This window comes from Peromyscus maniculatus, chromosome 4 (genome assembly GCF_049852395.1).
Source record: "Peromyscus maniculatus bairdii isolate BWxNUB_F1_BW_parent chromosome 4, HU_Pman_BW_mat_3.1, whole genome shotgun sequence".
Taxonomy (NCBI): domain Eukaryota; kingdom Metazoa; phylum Chordata; class Mammalia; order Rodentia; family Cricetidae; genus Peromyscus; species Peromyscus maniculatus.
Window position 1 is genome coordinate 137,563,391 of NC_134855.1, and position 18,665 is coordinate 137,582,055.

At 43.4% G+C, this 18,665-nt stretch overlaps 1 protein-coding gene across 1 annotated transcript in view; it reads right to left on the reverse strand.

Annotated features, from left to right (window-relative positions):
- Tti1 (TELO2 interacting protein 1) overlaps positions 1-18,665 on the reverse strand; it is a 50,313-nt gene that overhangs the window by 27,007 nt on the left and 4,641 nt on the right. The window contains exon 2 of the mRNA XM_006984134.4: positions 75-2,417. Coding sequence (XP_006984196.3) covers positions 75-2,376 — 2,302 coding nt within the window. The 5' untranslated portion in view covers positions 2,377-2,417. The remainder of the gene's footprint in view (positions 1-74; positions 2,418-18,665) is intronic.

The window sequence follows — 18,665 nt, forward strand, 5'->3', positions numbered from 1 at the left end:
TAAAATGAGACTAGGCAGACCGGGATCCTGGCTCCTATCTCCTCAACTAGCATCAAAACAGGCTTTCAATGTACCTAATGCTGCCAGCAGAGCATGCAAAACGCTGACAAAGGAAGCAGCTCTTTTATCATAAAATTGGTCCAGCGTGGCTAAGACATCTTGAACCACATCTGCTACCAAAGGAAGTAGGCTAGCATCTGAGTTCCGAAGCATGACTTCCAAGACTTTTGGGGTATGAGGGTGCAGAGCGAGGTGACGCAGATTTAAAGAGATGCCATTCACCAAATAGTCTGAATTTTGATTGATGAGGTGCTGAACAGAGTCATAGCCACAAGCATGGCAAATGTCTACCATGGTGCTAGTAGCCACTTGACTAATGAGCAAGGTTTGGTCTCCAGCCTTCTCCAGTACTGGATAGAGAGCTGACATCAAAAGCAAGCAAAAGTCTTTTCCTAATGCATAAGCAAACTGGCCAATCCCTTCCAACTGAATGCATATCTGCCAGATGTTACTGTTCATGGAGCAGATAGTGGGGCTCGGCTTTGCCAAGGCTGGAAAAGATACATCGTGGCAGGTGTGTGCACCAGATGTGATGGCCTGGAGGCCATGCTGTTTCACTGTCATCTCCTCTCCCTCCTCAGCTTCAATACAGGTAATCAAGTACCAGTTTTCTTGGCTTGTGTATTCCTCCAGTATAGATTTCACAATCTCTCTCAGTTCCTCTGGGCCTATGCTTGTATGTTTGTTATGAATATCTTCTACATCCAGACCCGCAGCCCCTACAATCAGTTCATTAAGGATCATGGCAGCTTGCTTTCGGTAAACTACAGATGCGTGGTACAGTTCCATAAAGTGATCCACAAGCAAATACAGGTCCCCATAGTAACCAAGGAGCTGACAGATCTGCCGTAGGAGCAGGAAGACCCTCTCATCAGTGAAGCAGCGGAAATATCTCCTCTGGACTCGGTTCCACGGTCGTGCATCGGAGGCCTCTGGAGAAGCACTCAGGGTGTCCGAGTTCCAGCGCCGCTCCTCTACCATCTTGACGTCAGTCACCTCTAGCTCTAGTACTTGGACAAGTGCTCTGGAAAGGCGCTGCACATGGGCCACAGAATTGAGAATCACATGCACTTTGGGGCCCAAAAGTTTTAGATACCCCAATAACAAGGAAAGAGTAGAGAACTTGCCCTGGTCGTCTTGTGTGTTCATTAGGCGGGGAAGAGATGTGGCAAGTGCATGCAGGCTTTCTGACAAGATGTCAGCCAAGGCTCTGCTGCCCACCACTACTTTCTGATCTGCAAAACGCCTTAGCACCGTATTGCACTGCGTCTGGACTTCAGGACTTTCGTCGTTTACTAGGCCAACTAACACCTTCAGGAGGGGTCCTGTACATTCCAGCAGGGACTGACTGCACTTCAGAAGCAGGACCTCCACAAGCTCTATCAGTTCCAGCCTCACCTTCCAGTGCGGGTGAACAGAGACACACTCGATTATCTTTTTAATAAGGATTGCCAACTTGTCACCAGTGCTTTTGACCCAGTCTGCTTCCCTGTGAATCATCAGGGCTGCCACTCTGTGCTCAACTGCAGGCTTTGCTCGGGCCTTTGGGATCCTCGTGAGCTGTTCATCAGCCATGATGAAGCCCACCGTCTTGTAAAAGACCTTTAGGGAACACACAACAATGCTGTGACCCTGTTTAAAGTCTCCTGTGATGACTCTGGTCAGTGCAGTTGAGATTCCAGGTAAGAAAGAGGCCAACAAGTCCCCCAGCTGCTGCTGCTGCTCCAGTTCAGCCACAGGCCTCGGATGGTCCTGACAATCGCACTGAAGGAGGAGAACCTGTAGACACTGTAAGGCAGCAATTTTAATCTGTTTTGACTTCTCCTGCTCTGCCAAGCCCAACAGTAAAGACACAGCAAATCCTAAACGAGGCAGAATGGAGGGCTCATAAAAAGTCAGAATGATGTCCCTGTAAGCTGAGTGCATTAAGGTGCTAAGTCCCTGGATCACAGCCAATTTCAACTCCTCTGACAAAGCTGCAGGTTTTTGGGAGTTGGGAGAATACAGACAGGCTGAAAGTTCTGAGAAGAGTTCCTGGAGAAGCTCTTGCTCTCTCACACATGTTGAAGAGAGGACAAAGGTGAGGCACTCCACCACACTCTGGATCAGGCGCTCTCTTTTGGGCCCTGGGGTCTTCAGGGCAAATCGCAAGGGAAAGAGGACGTACTGCTGTAGTTCCTGAAGGGCAGCATCACTCACGGCCTGTAACTGTGTCTGCAGATGTTCCACATTCTCCACTGTCTGGGCCTTTGTGAGCTGAACACAGATTGGACGTAAGACGCCAAAGGCCGCCTCAGGAGTGTCAAACACTGCCATTGCACAACTGCCTTCCCCTCACCGAGGAGACATCCTGCAGGCTGGAAGAGGGAAGCTTCTCAGTAAAGAGGGTCAAGCTCAAAGCAAATACAAAGTGAAGGTCCGTCCATCCATCCATCCGTCAGTCCGTCCATCCAACATTATGGGGCCCTAAGAGGAGCAAGAAAACTGCAAAGAACTGGCTCCTGTTCTTGGAGTTTCCTCAGTTTGGTGAGGGATGTAAGCACACACCACAGTCTCTAGGTTTTAGGATAGACCTAAGCTTAGGTTCTAAGTGAGCAGGGAGGAGTCGCATCCCTAGGAAAGCCAGAATTGAGTTTCCCAATAACATGCCTGAACCATTACCTAGGGGCAATGCATAAGGTTCTGGGCTAGGCTAGAGTTCAGGTTCTAACTCTTGACTGAGCTGCTAAAAGCAGAGGGACATACAGAGGAAAACAGTCTTGGTGTACAGGTCAGTGAGTTCTCACATAGGTACAGACCTGCATAAGCACTACCCAAAGCAAGACAGAAAATGTTTCTAGCACCCGAGAAGGCTCTCTCATGTTCTTTACAATTGATTCTTCTTCCCCTATAATTCTGACTTCTCGCTCATGATTCCTTTTGCCTGTTCTTGTGGGGGGGTTGGGGGGTTGGGAGGCTATGATCTTTATGTGGATGGTAATATGGAGGAAAGATCAGAGCTGGGTAAGACTGACAGAAACAAAAGGCAGAAGGGTATGCCCAGAGATAGAAAACCAGGAGTGTATACTGCCACAGACATCATGGGGGAAGAGATTTCAGCAGCACAGAAAGCTGGATGGCAGGCAGGAAAACAAAGGAGACAGGTTTAGAGGGAACGAAGAGGCTGAGCAGCTTAATACCTGAAAGCCTTTCTCTTCTGTGAGGAGAAATTCAAACTCAGAGACTGACAGTGAACAAAAAAAGATAAACACAGAGCTTGAGGAGAGAAATAAAGTCTCAAACATTCCCTTTAGGAAAATAGAGTATGCTGGGAAGACACAAAACTGTGGCCTAAGGGCACTGAGGACTGAGTCAAAGCTGGAGATGTAAATGTGTAACATTGTAAAATGCTGGCATTGGATGGAGTGCTCACCCATGGCTGGATTAGTGATCATCCAGTCTGGTGGGCTCGCACTTTTCCTCCTCAGCTGTCCATCTCTATCTCACTGAGTGAGAATTCCTAAATCCAGTGGCCACAGGGCTGGTAGGTCAGAGGAGCCTAGTGTGTGTATGGACCAAGACCTGGCCATTCCAGAGAGTTGTGTTGGATTGTGCCTGCGAACCAAAAGAGGGCTCCAGTGCACAAAAAGATACCCTAGAGAGAGTTTGGCCTCCGGAGCTCCACAGACCCTGTGAGGAAGGGTATTGCTGGCATCTATGGCCCTCAGGAGGCCAAGGAAAGGATTCTAAGCCTCCTCATCTAGGCTAGGAAAAGGCCAAGTGTGAATGGCATAAGCTTGACTGAGGATGAATACTGGGTACTGGTTCACACACTGGCTATCTGTGGCATCTCCTGCCTCAGGTAATGGTTGCTAGATTAATGAATAGGGAAGAAAGCTAACCGGGACCCCACAGTCAGAGGCAGGAAATGTATTTCAGACTCCTGGAGGTGGTGAATCTTACCTGCAGCAGAAGTACTACTAGAGGCAGATGAGAATCAGAATCAAAGAAGTTCAAGTACACAATGAAAGATATTTCTCAGCATTAAAAACGTGACTTTCCATGCCCCCAAAGTCTACTTGATGATGTAATAATGAGTGGATGATGGCTAACTGCTGAGACCAGTGAGTGGCCTGAAAGGTCAAGCAGAGCTAGCTTAAACCTGAGCAAGGGGTTCTGTTGGTAAGGTGCTTGCTGTACAACCACAATGACCTCAGTTCAATCTTCTCTGAGAACCCACATGAAAAAAGCCAGGTGGCATACACTTGGGGTAGTAGTGTATGCCTGGGACTGGCTGACTAGTCAGTCTAGCCTAATCAGTGAGCTTCAGGTCCTAGTGAGAGCTTCTGTTGAAAGCAACAAAACAAGGTAGATGGTTCCTGAGGAACAATACCCAAGGCTACAACCTCTGCCTCCATGCACACGCATGAGCATATATACACAATCTACATGTATACAACATGTTTACATGTATACCCTATACCCATGTATACTCTATCCATGTACACACAATCACAAAACATATATGCACATATAAAAACAAACAAACAAAAAACACAATAGAGACCTATAAGACAGGAAGAGGAGTAAAAGAAAACAATGGCATTTCTTTTTCTTTTAGTGTGGAAAACTTTCTTCAAATAGAACGCTTAAGTTGATGACTAGTATATAACACATAAAACTCAGAAAAGGCTGAGGTGAGGGCAACTGCCTGGGACTTCTGCATCTCTCTTATTCACCTTAGGAATTTCATGAAAATAACTAGGGAGCTGGGAGTCCCTCACAGTAGCAGCTCCAAAGCTCAGATTGTGTATGGACACAGGCTTAATGAAACAGAGGACATGGCGTGTCCAGAATGGCTTTCCTTTGTTCTTTATGACCCTCACTCAGGCTAGAAGCCTTGAGATCTCTGTTTTCTTTCATTTTCCTCTTAATCCTAGACCATTCCTTTAATTTCACCACTCCACTCTATCAATGCCTCCCTAAACCAAGGAAGATGCTCACAAACTTCATGTTGTACCAGTTATAACAGCCCCCCACCCCTTGTCCTGTGTGCTGGCCCTTCTTGAATCCACATTTCAAACTGACACTAAAGCAATCTTTCAAAAACAAAATCTCACCCCTCTTCTCATTGTTTAAAGTTCTCTCACTGTTTTCCACAGCCACCTAAGCTTCTACTAAGTCTTGCAGAGTCCTTCCTAGGCATCTGCTCATTGTATCAACCTCATTGTTCAATGTTGTAACCATACACATTTATACAATTTACACAATTTATACAATTATAAATCTTGCTCCTTCCTAGCTGGGAGGTGGTAGTGCACATCTTTAATTCCAACATTTGGGAGGCAGAAGCAGATGGATCTCTGTGAGTTTGAGGCTAGCTTAGTCTACAGAGTGAATTCCAGGACAGCCAGGTCTACAGAGAAATCCTGTCTCAAAAAGCCAAAAAACGAAAACTTGCAATCTTCTAAACAGATGTATTACTTCATATTTCTCTCCCCTTTCCTACACCTCCAGCACATCCTTCAACTACAGTACCAAAAAGCTACATTTGAACATGTATATCTAACTACTTTAGACCAGGCCTCTGAGAGGGCAGAAGCCATTCTGGACATGCCATGTCCTCTGTTTCATTAAGCCTGTGTCCATACACAATCTGAGCTTTGGAGCTGCTACTGTGAGGGACTCCCAGCTCCCTAGTTATTTTCATGAAATTCCTAAGGTGAATAAGAGAGATGCAGAAGTCCCAGGCAGTTGCCCTCACCTCAGCCTTTTCTGAGTTTTATGTGTTATATACTAGTCATCAACTTAAGCGTTCTATTTGAAGAAAGTTTTCCACACTAAAAGAAAAAGAAATGCCATTGTTTTCTTCTTTTACTCCTCTGCCCTCTCTTTTCTTACTTCTGTACCTAGAAGTAAGAAAAGCCTCTGGTAGACATTCACCATTTCCACAGATCCTTATAAATCCTGCTCTCAAGCAACGTAGAGAAAGAAAGGGCATAAAACAAAGCAAGACTGAAGTATCCAAAACAAAGAAATCAACCATAGACTCAAGAAACTCAGCAAATCCCAAGCTGACTAAGGCGAGAGAGAGGCATACACAAATGTATCACAGTCATTCTGCTAAAAACCAAAGGCAAATAGAGAGAAACTTTTTCTTGTAGTGGGGTGGGGACAAGAGACAGTCTCCCTGTAGAGATTAGTCTGGCCTCAAACTTGTGATACTCCTGCTTCTTCCTCCTAGTGCTGATGTCATACCACTATGCCTAGTCAACGAGGAAAATCTTAAAAGCAGTAGAATCAGATTGACAGATGGTTTCTCAACACCATGACAAAAACTAGAAGTGACTGGGGGCAACCTCTTTTTTTTTTTTTTTTTTCTTTTTTGGTTTTTCGAGACAGGGTTTCTCTGTGTAGCTTTGCGCCTTTCCTGGAGCTCACTTGGTAGCCCAGGCTGGCCTCGAACTCACAGAGATCCGCCTGCCTCTGCCTCCCGAGTGCTGGGATTAAAGGCGTGCGCCACCAACGCCCGGCTGGGGGCAACCTCTTTAATGGGCCAGAAGACAACTACCAACCTTGAATTTTATGCATACAAAAAATGTTTTTAAAAATGAAGGTATGGTTTGGGGTTTAGCTCAGTGGCAGAGTACCTGCTAGGCAGGCTCAAGGCCCTGAGTTTTAGAGCAAAAACTGAGGGAATTAATTGCTGTCAGGGATGCACTAAAGGAAAAAGTAGAGTAAGAACATTAACCTACAAAGAAGCATGGAAAGTAGGTAGAATCTACAAGAGCCAGGAAGTGGTAGATCATTTGTATCAGATGAACTGTATCAAGATGTCAAATGCATGTTAAAATGTGGATGATGTATTCTTTTTTTGGGTGGGGGGGAGGGAAGGGGAAGGGTTTCTCTGTGTAGCTTTGTTTGGAGCCTGTCCTGGAACTTGCTCTGTAGACCAGGCTGGCCTTGAACTCAGAAATCCGCCTGGCTCTGCCTTTCGAGGGCTGGGATTAAAGTCGTGCGCCACCGTCACCTGGCTGGAATGATGTATTCTTCTTTTTTTAATTTTTCCAGAGTTGAGGACAGAACCCAGGGCCTTGAGCTTGCTAGGCAAGTGCTCTACCACTGAGCTAAATCCCCAACAAACCCCTGGATGATGTATTCTTAAAAGAATTGTAAACAAAGATCCTTACAAGGTCAGTAGAAATGGGATAATACATATTTTTGATTAATCTAAAAGAAGGTGAAAATGAAAAAAACAAAAACAAAACAAAACAAAACAAAACCTGACCAATGTACCACTTAGAAAACAAATAGTAAGATGGCAGACAAGGCCAAGACAAGCAGTGCACACTAATTCAGAATGTGAATTTCTTACAGCAGTGCTACCAACATTTTAGCTAGATGATAATTCGTTGATGGAGGGCTGCCCTGAGCATTGCTGGGTACTCAGCAGTTTTCTTGGCCTTTTGATTTAAGATGCCATTAGCATTCTCATTGCTATGACAACCAAAAATGTCTCTAGCTATTGCCAACTGTCCTGTGGAGGCCAAAAAAAAAAAAAATTACGCTTGGATGAGAACCACTGAGAAAGTCCACATGATTCCAATCAAAACTCCAACAGAACTTCTCTTTTTTCTTTTTATTTTTTTAAAGATTTATTTATTTATTATGTATACAGTGTTCTGCTTGCATGTATCCCTTTAGGCCAGAAGAGGGAGCCAGAACTCATTAGAGATGGTTGTGAGCCACCATGTGGTTGCTGGGAATTGAACTCAGGACCTCTGGAAGAACAGCCAATGCTCTTAACCTCTGAGTCATCTCTCTAGCCACTTCCAACAGAACTTTTCTAGAAAGTAATGTCAGTCATGGGGGTGCATGCCTGAATCTGTGTACTAGAGAGGCTGAGGCAACAGTATTTTGAGTTTGAGGCTAGCTTGGATTACACAGTGAGACTCTGCCTTAAAGCAAGTAAACAAACATACACGACCAAACAAGAAAGGAACATGCTTCTAAAATGGCTACAGGAATGCAAAAGACCTAGACTATCAAAGACAATACTGAAGAATGAAACTGGAGAACTCATCTGATTCAAGATAAATGTATCTGGAATGGTACAATTGCTGCATAATGGCATAAAGAAAGACACACACACACACACCTGGAATGGTACAATCTCTGCATAATGGCATAAGACAGACAGACACAGACACAGACACAGACACAGACACACACACACACACACTTGGAAATGAAGTTCAGAATTAGTATCTATATCTTAGGTAGAACACTGCCCAAATTTAGCTATAAATACAAAGGTGATAGTGAAATGCAGTGGAAGAATGATCTTTTCTTTGTTTTTTATTTTTGTTTTTTTCCTTTTTCTTTTCTTTGAAGCTGGGTTTGTGTGTAGCCCTGGCTGTCCTGGAACTTGCTTTGTAGACCAGGCTGGCCTCAAACTCAGAGATCTGCCTGCCTCTGTCTCCCTAGTGCTTAAGAGTGCTGAGGCGCCGGGCGGTGGTGGCGGCGCACGCCTTTAATCCCAGCACTTGGGAGGCAGAGCCAGGCGGATCTCTGTGAGTTCAAGGCCAGCCTGGTCTCCAAAGCGAGTTCCAGGAAAGGCGCAAAGCTACACAGAGAAACCCTGTCTCGAAAAACCAAAAAAAAAAAAAAAAAAAGAGTGCTGAGGCATCACCATGCTTGGCTCAAGAATGGCCTTTTCAATTAAAGATGCCACATCACTTGGCTCTACATATGAAAAAAAAAGTATAGTCATTTCCACTTATCTATGGGGAATTTGTTGTAAGACCCCAATAGGTTCCTAAGACCAAACTTTTACCAAATTCTATACATACTCTGCTTTTTCCTACAAGTATTTACTCTCAGGTTTAATTAGTAAAGTAGGAAAAAAACACCCAAAACCAGATTAATAACAGTAATAATAAAAATGAGAATGTAGTCTATAATAAGTGACTAAGTCTATGAATAAGTGTTCTCTTGTCAAGATCACATTTGTGATCACCAATTTAACACTACCTAGAACCTGGGTAAAGTCTCAACAAGAGATGTTTAGATCAAGTTGGCCTATAGTGTAGGAATGTCTGTGGGGGACAGTCTTGATTGTCTTAAGTGATGTGAGAAAACACAGCCTACAAGTCGGTAGCATAATTCCCTGGTTTTGGGCTCTGGACTTTTTGTTTTTGTTTTTCTAAGACAAGGTTTCCTTATATCCTGCCTCTGAGTGCTAGGATTAAAGGCATGTACCACCACAGTCTAGCTGGGCCCTGAACTTGTTAAGAGTAGAGAGAGCTGGCCGAGCACTAAGTATGCATACATTCATTTAATTTCTACCTGTTCTTTTTTGACTGGAGATGTGATGTGACTAGCTGCTTTAAGTTCCTGCCTCTGTGACTTCTCTGTAGTGATGGACTATAATGTGGAATTGTGAGCTGGAATAAACTCTTTTTTCCCTAAATTGCTTTTTGTCAGGGTATTTTATTGGCAACACAAATGAAACTAAGACATATTTTTGAACCACGGAAGTCAGAACAATACATGAGGGGCTTCCTCCCTCTCATACTAATTTAAATGTAGAATGTAAAACAAGGAAAACTCTCCAAAGACCAACACTTCTGTGACTTTGCAGTGGGTAAACAATGGGGACTCCAACTCTTCCTTACTTACTATGTAGCCTGAACTGGCTTTAGTCTCCCTTTCTCAGCTTCTCGAGTGCTGGGATTATAGGCACAACACCCAACTAGCAAAAATTTCTTAAACAATACCTAAAAGCCTAACATGGTGGCTCACATTTATAATCCCAGTACTTGGGAGGCTGAGGCAGGAAGACTGCACCAAGCTCAATGCCAGTATGAGCTCAATAGTGAGTTTAAGGCTGGCCTGGGCTACAGCATTAAGACAGTCAGTCATATAACAAACAGAACAAGGTGATTCCCCAAACACCAGAATATAAAAGATACATAAAAGAAAAACAAAGCAAAACACCCTGATGTGTTGACCATTACAAGTAAGAAATATTCATCAAGAGATACTATTAAAAGCTGGGAGGTTGGGGAGATAGTGCAGCTTTTGCAAAGGACCTGGGTTCAAGTCCTAGTACCAAATGGTGGTTACCAACCACCTGTAACTCCAGTTCTAGCAACATGCAGTTGAAACTCTCATACACATACCATAAAATGAATAACAATAAAAACTGCTTGAGGTAGTGTACATCTTTAATCCCAGTACTCAGGAGACAGAGGAGAGAATCTCCATGAGTTTGAGGCTAACCTGGTCTACAAAGCAAATTCCAGGCCAGCCAGAACTACACAGTGAGACTGTCTTAAATAACCACAACTACCATTATCACTGCACATCCATCAGGAAAGGAAAATACTAGATGCTGGCAAGGATAGGAAGCAACACAATTACTCAGGAAAACTCTTTGGCCGTAGCTAATTCTGCAGGAGAGCAGGTGTGCTCCATGATCTAGATATTCCACACTGATATACACCCAGCAGAAATGCACATATGTGTTCAGGAATATACCACCCACTGTCATCCTGGCATGGAAGCTACCCAAATGTCCACCTATGGATAAACGGTGTTATCATCTCTCAATGGAATACCATCCGATTAAAGTTTATCACAGCTAGACATCTCAAGAATGGGCTAAGGATCAGAAATATAAAGCACATTTTTGTAAGGAAGATAGTATAACACATTGCTACTTTGATATGACTATAAAAGGCAATCATATAGCTTTATGGGGTGGCCATGAAATTGTGCTTGTGTGACAATATGTCAATTACAGAAGGAATTGTTTAGAGACTTAGAGCCGTAGAGTCCTGGCTTCTACTCCTTTAAACCACAGCCCTGATTATTTAATGTAGTGCTGCTGCTGCAGTTTACATAACAGGGGCCCAAAAAGTGACACTGAGATGGATGGGGCAAGCAGAACAAGTGAACAATAAGGATTCAGATAGTAGCTAATAAACGTAAGCAGGAGTGGACAGCCATGACTGCTAGAGGCCATCTAAAGCTTTCCTAGCTAATGTGTCCTGTGTGGTCTTAGAAGGACCACTGTAGAGGTGGCAGAAGATTTGCAGCTGGAGAGCGTGAATCATGTCCTCCCTCTGCAAGCTTTTCTGCCTCATCTCAGAGATGTGCCATACCAACAGTGGGTGAATCCAAAGGCGCCCTCTGTACAGGATGCCCTGTTATCTTGTTTGTTTGTTTGGTTTTTTTTTTTTTTTTGGTTTTTTGAGACAGGGTTTCTCTGTGTAGCTTTGCACCTTTCCTAGAACTCACTTTGGAGACCAGGCTGGCCTCGAACTCACAGAGATCTGCCTGCCTCTGCCTCCCGAGTGCTGGGATTAAAGGCGTGCGCCACCACCACCCGGCTTGTTTGTTTTGAGACAGGGTCTCTCTACATAGCTCTTGCTGTCCCAGAACCCACTATGTGGACCAGACTGTCCTCAAACTCACAGAGATCCACCTGCCTCTGCCTCCCAAGCACTGGTTAAAGGCGTGCGCCACCACGCCCAGCTTCTTTACTAACACAGGAAGGGTAAGAGGGCAGATCACAAGGCAAGCATTTCCTGTATTATTACAGTAAAGCAAACAATGAAAAGAGAGAGGAAAGCAGGCAAAAGGAACTCAGAAACTGGATGCCAACAGAGAAGTGCTCACAGAGGGGATTTATATTGAGAAGGAGGACCATACCTAAAAATCCTGTCACGAGAACAGACCAGATGGCAGCAGAGACGAACACCTAACAAGAGGCCACAGTGGTGTATGCCAGGCTTCACCCTGTGGTGACACTGATGAGATCACATGCTTAGGCTTTCCACTGACTGTCCCTGAATATGTTACAGCTTGCTCCATCTTGGCCTCTTCCAGGCCTCTGCTAGATGTGACTTCTGAGTGAGGGCTTCTCATTAACCCATCTGAAACTGCAACTCATCCTTACTCCTCAACTTGGTCCTCACAACCTCCTTTCTCTGTCTTTAGTTTTCCTTCACAGCACTTAGCACCACCTGTCAAACCAGATTACCTACCTACTTGTTTACTGTAGTTTTGGATCATACCCAGGATCATCTCCATTCACTCAAATGTAGGTTCTAAGAATTGTGATCTTTGCCCAGCTTGTTTCTCACTCCTGGCACTAAGTAAGTATTTAATGCTGTCAATGGCTGTAACCCAAGGTCTGGTTCTTGCATTGGTGAAATTCTGATGAAGCTGTATGTGAACTAGATTCTGGATAAGAATCATCATATTCTTCTCTTGGGAGGAGTTATCCCTCTAGGCAGTTGATCTTATTAACCCCAGATGACCTTGCTGTACCTGTTTATTTGAGGCAGCCAGTTTTAGATTGTGTCTGTATCTTAGACCACTTTTGGACTTTAAGCCCAAACAGGGCTTTTCTGATGTGGGTTTCAGTCCTGATTCTCCCAGTCCTGGCTATATGGTTTCCATAAGTTTAGCCTACTTAAAAAAAATTAAAGTTTGATGGGTAATATGGTCTGTAACACTTCAATCTCTAATAATTGCTGTTGGAAAGGAAGACTAGGTTTGGACCAAGAGATGGGAGTTCAAACATCAGAAGTTCCAGGCCGGGCGGTGGTGGCTCACGCCTTTATTCCCAGCACTCGGGAGGCAGAGGCAGGTGGATCTCTGTGAGTTCGAGGCCAGCCTGGGCTACCAAGTGAGTTCCAGGAAAGGCGCAAAGCTACACAGAGAAACCCTGTCTCGAAAAACCAAAAAAAAAAAAAAAAAAAAAAAAAAAAAAAAAAGTTCCAATACAATTCCTGAAGAAGAAGAAAATTAGTAGTGTGGTTTTTTTTTTTTTTTTTTTTTTTGAGATTGTCATCATATGGGGACTGGATTAAGTCCTCATTGTTCAAGAGTGCTTGCTGCTCTTGCAGTGGATCTGGGTGTGAGATGCTACATGGTGGCTCACAATATGTGGGACTTTAGTTCCAGGGGATCTGATGCCTTCTTCTGACCTTCACAGGCACTAGACATGCATATGGTACACAGACATACACACAGGCAAACACTCATATCAATAAAAAGAAATAATCTTAAAAAAAAAAAAACCCAACAACCAAAACCTACCCTATGCTAGGCACTGTACTAGGCATTTGTCTGTTGGACTTATAGTGTGGATGTGTACATGTTTATGTGGATGAAGGCCAGAGATCAACATCAGATGTCTTTCCTTAACTGCATTCACTTTTATTTTTTGAAATAGGGCCTCTCACTGTATCTGAAGCTCACCGACTCTGCTACACTGGATGGGCAATGAGTCTGAGGAACCCCTTAGTCTCTCCCCACCCTCACTCAAATTCAGGCTTTAGAAAGTTTGATTTTTGCCTAGCTTGTTTCTTATTCTCGGCACCAAGTGGTTATTTTATGCTGCTGATGGCCACAATCCAAGGCAGGAAGGTAATCTGGTTTGACAGGTGGTGCTAAGTGCTGTGAAAGAAAACAAAATACTCCCAGTGCTAGGACCATAGGTACACACCACTGTTACTGGGTTTTCACGTGGGTGATGGGGATTGGAACCCAGGTCCCTATGCTTCTGTAGCGTGCATCTTACCTACTTAGCCATTTCCCTAGCCCCTATGCTAGGTTTGTTTGCTTGTTTGTTTGAGAAAGGGTCTCACTATGTAGTATGGCTGGCCTAGAACTTACTACGTAGACCAGGCTGGCTTCAATCTCACAGAAATCCACTTGCCTCTGGCTCTCGAGTGCTGGGATTAAAGGCGTGCACCTTTGTACCTGGCCATGCTAGATCCTTTATGTCCATAAATTCCTCATCCACAAACTAAGGAGCCCAAGCTTCAGAAAGATGAAGTGAGGTCCACGCAGGGAACAGGATTTGTCTAAAGACTGATTCCAAAGGCTAGTATATTCTTTGTACTATACTAGGGCTTGCCAGTCTGGCTGCCCATCAGAATTAAGGGGCTACAGTTTAAGTTCAACTTCCTGGGCTCCACACCAGATCTACTGAATTGCAATCTATTCTGAGGGGACTAGAATGCTTAGGAATCTATGGCTTTAAGAGTTCACAAAGTCAGCCAAGAGGAGGAACCCTGCAACATGTAGTCTATGCAGGCTCTCCTGAAAAACAGGAGTTCTGCAATGATAGAGGTTCAACACTCCATTGACAGTCATATTCAAGGTGTTTGGAGGAAGGCTGTGTAGTGGGTAGCTATTCTAGCTATGACCTTGAAGCACCGCCCCTAGTGAGATAACAGGTAACTGTTACATCTACCTATGACCTTGAAGTACATGTCCCTAGTGTGTGGCTGCTGGGGACCCTTAAGACCTGGGATTCACGTATGTGGCTCTCTCTTTGCCTCTTTGTGGTATTGGATGCTTAGATCTTGGACCAGGCAATCACCGTGGGACATAGTTCTGCTTTCCCAGAACCCTTTGATAAATCTCCCATGGTAGTGAGTTCACCCCCAAATAAATTCCTTTGCTCATTAAACAGACTCTGTGGATTTCTCCCATTATCACTGTCTTGAGTTCAAACAACAGCATATTTGTCTGTCTCCCCAGTAAAGGATGTACTCATTTAGAGTTGCAGCTTTGCCTGTGGTCCCTTCACTCAATAAATGAGCAAAAGAAGATAGATATCAAACTCTCAGCACACTGGAGTTCTATTGCTTCCTGCTTGGCCTTCCTCCTACCTGGAACTGGTAAATTACAAACCTATAAGGTACAATAACCATTGAAAAGGATACACACACAGATATAAAAACATCATAAGTAAATCAAATGGAATTCTAAGAGTTTATTCAAGCAACCAGTGGAAAGGATGAAAAAAGATAACAGAAATAAAAAAGAACCAAAGGCATGCTTGAGCTCTTCCATATCAATAATTATGCTAAATGTAAAGGGCCTAAATATACTAATTAAAAGGTAGAGACTGCCAGAATGGATTTAAAATCATGATCTAATTACAAGACTGTTCACAAGAAATTCACTTAATGTAACAATCAGGTAGGATGAGAGTCAAAGGACAGAGACTATATTACCATGCAAATGTTAATTAAAGCAATAGGAGCTGTACTATGTTACCTGACACAGAGAGGAACATCATATAATAGTTAAGGAGTAACTCTACTAAGAAAAAATACTTCCAAATTACATACATAAAACAACAGCTGACAAATGTGTGAAAAATAAAAAGCTACAAAGTAGACAAATCCATAAGCATAGGTGGAGGTATCTCCACACCTCAGTTAACGACTAAAAACCAGGCAGAAAATCGACAAAGACACGGAAGAAGTCACACCACCACCACCCTCAAGATCTGTGCTCTGTATACAACACTCCACCCCACAACAGCATACTATACATTCTTTTCAAGAGCCCACGGAACAATACTAAGATAGGTCATGGGGCTACAGAGAAGCTTTAGCAGTTAAAAGCACTTGTTACTCTTGCAGAGGACCTATGTTCAGTTCCCTGAATCCATATGGTGATTGAGAACCAACCGCAATTCCAGTTTCAAGAAATTCAACACCCTCTTCTGACCTCTGTGGGTACCAGGCACACATGTGATACACATACATACATACATATACGCAGGCAAAACATTCATTCGCATAAAAGTTGAATGGGTGCTTGAGGCAAATCTTTTGTCTAACACCTGTTCTCTGTGTGGGCCTCACTTCATCTTTCTGAGGCTTGGGCTCATTTTGTGGATGAGGAATTTATGGAGTTCAGTGCTGGGAACTGAACTCAGGCCTTCCCCAAGAGCAGTACATCCTATTAGCCACAGAGCCATCTGTCCCGCCTCCAATCTCAACAAATTTAAAAGAACTGAAATCATACAGAGAATGTTCTCCAATCATAATGGAATCAAGTTTGAACTCACTAAGAGGGGTATTGGAAAAATCGTCACAGATGTGACAAGTAAAGAACACATGGAACAAAAGATAAACAAAACCAAAGAAATGCAAGAAACAAAAATATACTATCTTTTTTTTCTTTTCTGGGTGATGACATATGGTTGTAACTCAGCATTTAACAGGCTGAAGCACCTGGGAATGACAGTGAACATTTTTAATTTCTGTACTGAAGAGGCAGATATCTGTGAGTTCCAGACCACCCCAGGCTACATAGTTGCAGCTCAATGGTAGAGTACAAAGGTTCAATTCCAGTACCATGGGGGGAAAAAACCAAACTAGAGAGAGAGAACGAGAACCCAGTTAATAAAAATGAAAATAATACCTATAACCAATGAGAGGTAATTATTTATTTATGTATTTTTGTGGGGCTGGAGAATGAATTCAAGGCTTCACACATGCTAGACAAGTACTCTGCCACTGAACTATATATTCCCACCCCAGAGGTAAATTTATAATACTGTTATATATTAGAAGAAAAGGAAAGGTTTCAAACAACAACAACAAATTTAAACTCTCGTTTCCCAAGAACCTGGGGTGGGGGGTAAAAGTAAACTAACCTTAAAACAAGCAGAAAGAAGAAAACCATAAAGATTCAAAACAAAAACTAATGAGAAGAAAAGAAAATCAACAAAGACTGGTTCTTTGAAAAGATCAACAAAACAAACTTCTAGCAAGACCAAAAGGTAGGACAGTGAGAAAAGGAGAGAGGAACATCACATTAATAATAATGATGAAATGAATAGCAGGGCAGGTGTTGCAGACATCACAAGAATACCACAAGAACACCGAAAATAACTTTTCAAATTAATCAGAATAATTCAGACGGTATTTGTCTGATTTTTGTTACTATAACAAAATCTCAGAAGGCAAAAAACAAAAAAACAAAACAAAAAACAAAAACAAAAAACAACAACAACAAAAAAAAAACCCTCCCAGCTGCAGTTCCAATGAGGCTGTCATCCATGATGGGGTCACCCAGGCTCCTTACCACTGAAGGTTGGCTTTCACCAACACTCTTTACAGAAAGACCTTCTGGAGTCAACAATCCACACAGGTTTGCTCACTGTGGGTCCTGTGCTACCTATGCTTAGGAACAAATGACTCTGACTATCACTAGGGGTGTTCTATCCCTCTCTCACTGTGCACTTTCCAGTGTGGACAGATACAGGGCACCTCTGTATGACCTTCATATTGACAGAGAATTTTGCAGAGAGCTATGGAAGATGGACATGTCTGACATATCCCTGAAGACAAATGATCACAGTACTGGAATTCATTGACCTTATCCATGGGTACCCATAAGGATACATTTACTATGATTTTTGTGCCAGCTGGAGGTTGAACATGGAAAACTCTTATCCAATAGCTAACAGATTCCAGTAATCTCTCCAAACTTTTCCTCTCTCCCTCCCTCTCTTTTTCTCCCCCTCCCCTCCTCCTTCTGTCTGTGTCTGTCTCTCTCTTTCTCTCCTGGGTTTCTGCCCTTGGGGGCCAAGATTCTATTATAGTTACTATGACGAATCCCAGACCCACCCCACGCCCGAACTTACAAAAGTAAAATGGGAGTATTAGAAACAATTTGAATCTGTATCTTTTAGTAATTATTTGAAGAAATACTGTAATACTGTAGGAGGAAGACATCTCACTGGGGCATTCATAGTAAACACTTTCACAGAAGAATGCATGAGTGTAAGTCCCGTTGAGCCAGTGTAGAACCTGGCAAGACAGGACAGTGAGCAATGCAGCCAGAGCACTCAGGGCTCAATGAAGCCCCAATCCTCAGAGATGCCCCTTCAGACTCATTTTCTGTCCAAGGTCCCAGCCCAGCCTTTACCAAGATGATAGTTTGGGTCTGGGGAAAAGCTCAGCCTAATAGAACTCTCTTCTTTTTCAGCCAGTACAGCCCTCTTTAATTTCAACTCATTAAAATGTCACATAGTTTGGGACAGTGGAAGGAAGGCTGGCATAAAAACGTTTTAATTAAAAAAGACAGTGAAGACTGGAGAGATAGTTCAGAAGTTAAGAGCACTTGCTGTTCTTGCAGAGGACCTGAGTTCAGTTCCCAGCACCCACATCAGAGAGCTCCCAAACACCTCTAACTCCAGCTCCAGGGGAGTCAACATTTCTAGCTTCTGCAGACACCTGCACTTATGTATGTATCTCCCCCCTCTCCCAAATACACAGAAAAAAAAATCTCTTTTAAAAAGGTAATAATGTAAAGGTTCAGTCACAGCAGACAGTTTTTTTTTTTCTAATAGTAACTCAGAAAGCATTTACCACACCATAAATTTGTACTCTTTTCAGACTTGTGTACATAAATTCCACTTTCAGGAAAGTTGTGAAAATTGTACACAGACAAAAACAGGCAGAAGCTTTTAAAGAGAAACTGCATTAAGAACAGGGAGACGGCTCCATGAGTAAGGCACTTACTGTGCAAACATGAGACCCTGAGTTTGACTCTCCAGCAGCCATGTAAAGCAGGGTACAGTAGCAGCATCTGTATGTAATCTCAGTACTCCTACAGGGAGACAGGAGGCAGGGACAGGAGACTCTCTGGAACTCTCAGGCCAGCTAGCCTGGTCCATACAGTGGCAAACAACAGACCCTGCTGCAAACCACAAGAGACTCCCATCTCAAGGTGGAAGACAAAGGCTGTCACGTGAGGTGGTCCTCTGACTTCCACATGCATGCTGTGGCACCTGA